We start from the raw sequence: 6,375 nt of genomic DNA on the forward strand, positions 1-6,375 counted from the left end.
TTTCCGAAAGTACAAAATTCACAAACTTAAGTCATACCTTAATTTTAAAGGTCTTAATAAGCTCTTTTAAAAAAAATTTGGTTGGAAGCCTCTATCTTTCTTAGATTATGAGCTATAAGTGAAATAATGAGAGAAAGTAAAAACTCTACCAAATTTTCTTAAAATCCCTATATCTCGCAAACCATTGAGATTTGACGCCTACTTCCGAACAAAAGTTTTACCCTTTTTTGACCCTCTACCCAATGGTATATCTTGTTGTATACCTTTCTGAATCACCCCGTATATATATATATTTTTTCGATGTTATTTTACTTACAATTATTTTTCAATTTTTTAATTTTATTTCATTTTAAACTGGGTGAATTTGTGAAACGCTTTCGACTATTGTTTTCCTAATTAGTTTTCTCTGGAGTATCTTCCTTATAAATTTCCGTTACTTATGTCAGGTCTTGATCTAGTGGATAATAAATTTTTTCGGAGTAGATATTAAAAATTTACCAAGTATCAAAGAATGAATCAACATTATCATAAGCTTTCAAAGCTTGATTCGAACTTAAAGTTATTCTAAAAACCGTCTTAAAATTATTTGCAATTTCAGCATTAAAGCGCAATTTATATTTCGAATTAAGCTAGTATTGTTTTTAACTTCCAGTTCCCTTACATATACATATATAATACATAAATTGCAGCGAGAAATCAAGATATCAAGAAATAACGTACACAAAGAGAAAACAAAACATGGCAAAACAGTAAACAAAAAGAAAATGTAATCTCATCTCAAACCAATTCTCATAATAAGTTATTTGTAAATTATAGCGTTCCCACTCGTTAAAGCAAAATGTATCTAATATCGAGAAAAAACTCTATCCAAAATGAATCTAGCTTCGTAAAGTAGAATTACTATTCTAAGTCGTCTAATTTGCACAAATAAACTTTAATATTAAATTGTTTTGTTCAGTAATATGAGTTGTATTATTTATAGTAAATTCTTTAGGAAACAACGCACATGCTATATTGCATTTGTATTGTAAAACTTTAGGTTTATGCGGTAAAAAAGGAGGATTTATCATGAAAATAGATAAAATTAAAGAATGTGTACAGCCAATGTATCACCTTACAACAAAATGTTTCTGGTAAATTTTTGTGTAAATGTTTTAGATTTGAACAAAAAAGGTCGTACTATTTTTTCCACTTTCTTCTATAACAAATTTGTATATCTGTTTAGCAAAGCCGGCAAATAACTTTTTTTTTGAAGATAACGAAAAATTTGCAATTTAATATTAGCTTTACTTTGACACTTTTGTAGAACACTAAGAGCTCGTTTCATGGCACAGTTCCTTATTTCCTCATTTACTTGGGGGTGAATATCACTATTGCGCACATACCAGGGAACACCCACTATATTACGAAGGACCTTGTTCTGGAAAGTTTGTATTTGTTCGATATGTGTTTGCTCGAAACAACCCCACAGCAGTAAGCCATATGTCCATATAGGCTTTATCATTTGGTTATATATGAAAAGCTTATTGTATTTTGACAATCCAGACCTACAATCAAGAGCCAATAACTTTATCTGTATTAGTTTTCTAGTTCTATTCTTTTCTTCTTTACATATTCTTTCCATCTTAGCTTGACATTCAAAGTCATACCTAGGTATTTCGCTGTACTTTTTTTTTGTACTTTAGTATCATTCCAACTCAACTGTGGTGGGTTCACTAAATTTCTGTTTGTGAAATTTCATGTACGGATTTACTTTCATTTAGCCTTATATCCCATGTATTTGGCTATTGACTTATATTGTTACTTGTTCCCCATAATTTTTTTGTCGATTCTTCAACATTTTTATTCCCTGTACTATTTTTAGGGAAAAAATAGTACAGGGGAGAAATTGTTTCCATGAAACAATTGCACCACGTTCTTTCTACATTTAATTAATGTTTTACTAACCATCCATGCGTTCGTCTGTCTGTCCCAACGATAACTCAAAAAATAACGATAAAACCACATATCATACTTGAACTTTAAAAAACTAAGATTACCCTTAAAATTTCATAAAATCATATAAAATCCTTTTTTCCAAACTTGTTATGTCGTGTTTCGTCTAGACCGTAAATTGTAGGAGTCTGAAATTTTAGCAGCTTTTATACACTAGTTAGTATGTAGTTAGTTTCGTTAAAGAAAATTTTGTTTTTAAAGTTCAAATATGGTATTTCCTGGTAGAAGTCAGGCACTATATTTGTACATTTGCAAAATTTGAAAAAGGTTTATGGTTTCACTGCAATAAATAACTAAAAAATTCCTTTTTTAGGGCAACACGTTGGCCCTACTAATACATTCGCTTGTGTGAAATTTCAACAGTTTTTATAGTTTGTGAGGGTTCTGGAATTTACTGTAATAAATGAATAAATTTTTGGAAAAAATAATAAATTATTTTAGTTTGGTTATCACTTGCATTTGTTTTAATAAAAGCCTAAATTTTTTACAATAGTAATAATAAATTTTGCCAGTGTTGGTGTTGTTATTATGAAGCTACTTCTTTTTTATTTATAATCTACAAAAGTTAATCATTTTGGTTTTCAGCAATGAAGAAAAAAAATAGGATGCTAAATACATGTAACTCAGAAAAACTGTTGTTCAAGATAGATTGTTCACTTTCGTAACCGTTAATGATGTAAAATTAACAAAATGATTTACACAACCTTTCAATATTGAATACTCACAATTAAAAATGAGTTAAAAATTTTCAGTTTACCATCAGTAGTCCTCAAAAAAACATTGTATCTAATTCTATTCTCATTATACTTTATTAATTACTGTTAGATACCAAAATTCTAGACATTATAGTACAATATACGATAATTTAAATACCTCGTATAATCACTTCGGTAGTAAATTTTTTATAAGTCATTTAAACCTAGCTTAAAGCTATAAATTTTGGGTTAATTAATTCTCGTTAAAATAAATTCATTAATAATCATACTATTATAGGTAAACGACAAGCACGAATTGTAAAATATACGGAAAATAAATGAATTTTTAAAAATTGATACAAAAAATCAAGTCTTTTATTTAAATTAGATTTATTTGGAATGCCCTTTTTTTTAAATAATTAAAAAAATATTTTTATCTTATAGTGATTTTCTTAAGTTTGGGGCAATTTTCAAACACCATAGTCATTTTTGAAAACGTTAAATTAATTTTTTGAGGAGAATTGCAAATAAAAATTTCCCTAATTCTTGAAAATTTTAAATTATTTATTAAACAGTCTTCTGACGTAACTTTAACACCTGATAGCTGCAAATATTCCAAACTCTTCAAATTCTTTATAGAAGTTCCAGATTGCGCATTTGTACTTGTGTCAAAACCACTTATTCCATAATCAGTCACCTGTCGATTAAAGTAAAAATTACAAAAAATATTAATTCAATAAAATGCATTTACTTCTGAATCTCGATTACTTTTGTTTTCCAAATTTAAATATCTCAAATTTAATAAATTTTTTATAACGGCTTGTAGTCCAGCATCTGTAAGTAAAACGCGTTGCAAAATAAGCGTTTCTAAATTTGGTAATCTTTCACTTATGTTGATTATATCAGTTTCCGTTAAATTCATATCTTGAATTTGCAATTCTCTTAGTAACATATTACTTGCTAAATCAATGCTTGAAAAGCTATGAGATGGTCTTTTAAGTGCTTTTAATACTTTTAATTTTTTAAATTTTGAAATAGTCATCAGATTAAAATTATAAATATTTTTACAGCTAGCGGTAATTTCCAATCGCTCCAACCGATCCATAGTGTCAGCAATTAATTCTAAATCTAATTTTTTATAACTGCTAATTGAAACCACTAAGGTAATTAAATTAACATGAGCTTGTAAGAAGGTATCTAGACTTAATGTAGCTGGCGGGGAATAATAATTATAATCAAGTGAAAGATATGCTAAATTTAAATTGCGTATTTGATACACCGCCGACAAAGGTAATTTATTTTGATACATTGGAATATGCAATTGCTTTAATGTTGTTTTATTTTTCTCAATAATGGAACATAGAATATCTGTTTCAGTTGTGGCATCAGAATACGAATATGAACCCATTTTTCCAAAGCCAGGCTTAAAAATTTCTAAATTCATTAACATATTTGTTATTTTTTTTAAATTTTCGTAACATATCATACTTGTTTCTTGAAATTCAAAACATAGTAAATTATTCATTGTGTTTTTAATTGATTTAAGATTTTTTTCTTCGATATTTTGTAATGTATCCAATTCAAAATTACAGTTATAAATTGATAAACTTTTCAGATTTCTCATTCGATTCAATAAAATGCATAATTCTTCAAAGGTTAATGTAATATTTTCTAATTTAAAATACTCCAAGTCTTCGAAAATATTCGACATTTTTAAAAAAGTCTTCATACATAATTTGTAGTTTGAACTTTTATCACCATAATGTAAATTTGAAAACTTTCTTGTACTTTTTTGGAATACTTCTTCTGGTAAATTGCTTGGGTCTATTTCAGAATGTTGAATTCTGACTATAATATTTTGCCGAAACTTGGGTAATTGAGATATTTGACACCATTTCTGGCATACTGTTGATGATTTCTTTAAATCTGAATATGGTAGATGTTCAAATATTCGTTCAAGTAGCTGTTTAAAAAAGAAGAAATTTTAAGCAAAATAATAACATTTATCTAGTACACTATTTTGATTTAATTTATTTCAGTGATTTAATTTTATTAACTAAAATTTTTTTGGTTTGAAGCTACAGTTGATGCACCAAGAGACTGTTTTAGTGGCAGCTTTGAAAAATTCAGATTGTTGTATCATTGAGCAATGAAAGATCAATTACAAATCATTCTTCATCATAAAGTTCAAATCATGGTATGTAATTATTTGAAAATTATAGGTTGGTACTGATTTGATAATAGTTGTGTAATGCATTCAGAGTATGGATAACTTTGTGAATTTGCTGATTTTAATCTTTTTAAACAAAAGCAGTAGAAATTTTATAATGTTGAAAAAAAAAATTAGCTGGACTATCTACCTCAAGATGACTTCACCTTTTAGCCGTGACTACATACATAAGTATGAATTTGATCAGTTTTTAGCACTTTTTCAAAAAATTTGAAAAAAATAAAAAATGAAACCATTAGCATTTTGCGAATTTAGCAAACGCAGATCATTAGTGGCTAGCTTCATCTACCACTAGAATCTGTTTTTTTTTTAATTTTTGATACCGGTTTTTGTCTAGACAACAGGTTGTAGGAGTTTGAAATTTTAACAACTTTTAGCGCTAAAAAATAGTTCATTTCGTTAGAAGAACATGATATCTACATACCTACCTTAGTTAATAAAGTTGGGTTTAACATAAATAATAAACTAAATAGATATGTAAGTAGTTAAAAACTTAAATTTGGGCTTACTATCTGTTCGACAATGATTAATTAAAACATTTTTAAATTAGTTTTTATTCAAAAATTTTGCTCTCAAAAAAAGGAAATTTTTATTTTAACTCTTGAGGAACAAGTGCTTATAGTATTCGGTTATTGCTGAAAATTATAATCCTTCACTATTCTTTCATGTTCCACTTTACTTAATTTTTGCTCACATCACACATGTGTATATATGTACATACATATATAAGAAAAATATATAAGACAAAATAAATGCAATGCCAAATTTAGTTGCTATTTTGAATATTAATGTGTACATAAAATATATACATATGCATATTTATATAAAATACTTTTGCGAAAATGCTTAGGTGTTAGTTATTGGAGCGTTATAATTTATCCGTAATAAAATCTCACATTGAGTTGTTTTAAAGTGCCACACAGCTGTAACATTAATTAATACTATCATACATTAGTTAATTACGATTGAATTTGCTATATCCATACATAAGTCTATATTATATTACTTTGTATTTAATTATTGATTGCTAACATTTAGCGATTTAATTTTTTTATTTTCCAAAGCAAATCTCACCTCAATTGGTAAATCTGCAAAACTTTTGATATTACACTCATTATTTTCATCAGAATTAATTGGAATGCATTCACTTTTATCTTCAAAATTCAAGGACATTTTATTTTTAAATCTATTTTATTATAAGTTTAATAAAAATTTCAAAAACATTACTTATACTGTACAAAGGTATAAACACTAATTGTAAAATTTAACTTAAATGTCAAATGTAAGAGGTAAACATAGCACAGCTGTTGATTTCCTTCTGTTAAAATATTTTGTTGTTGGCTTCAACAAATTATTTCATTTTGTGCAAACAGCTGCTTTCTACAGCAATGCCACTAAATTGAAATTTTCTTTTAATTCTAAAATAACATTTGCCTGAAGATTTGTAAATGAACT

The 6,375-nt window shown here is 27.1% G+C and overlaps 1 protein-coding gene across 1 annotated transcript; it reads right to left on the bottom strand.

Annotated features, from left to right (window-relative positions):
* Positions 1–3,101: 3,101 nt before the first annotated feature.
* Positions 3,102–6,155, bottom strand: LOC129606410 (uncharacterized). Its single transcript, XM_055516733.1, has 3 exons — positions 5,995–6,155; positions 3,442–4,653; positions 3,102–3,387 (listed from the first exon to the last, which is right to left on the bottom strand). Exons 1-3 carry the CDS (start codon positions 6,091–6,093, stop codon positions 3,124–3,126), a joined length of 1,575 nt encoding a protein of 524 aa, XP_055372708.1. The 5' UTR covers positions 6,094–6,155; the 3' UTR covers positions 3,102–3,123.
* Between the last annotated feature and the right edge of the window lie 220 nt (positions 6,156–6,375).

Source organism: Condylostylus longicornis, unplaced genomic scaffold (assembly GCF_029603195.1).
Source record: "Condylostylus longicornis isolate FDR11 unplaced genomic scaffold, ASM2960319v2 ptg000018l, whole genome shotgun sequence".
NCBI lineage: Eukaryota > Metazoa > Arthropoda > Insecta > Diptera > Dolichopodidae > Condylostylus > Condylostylus longicornis.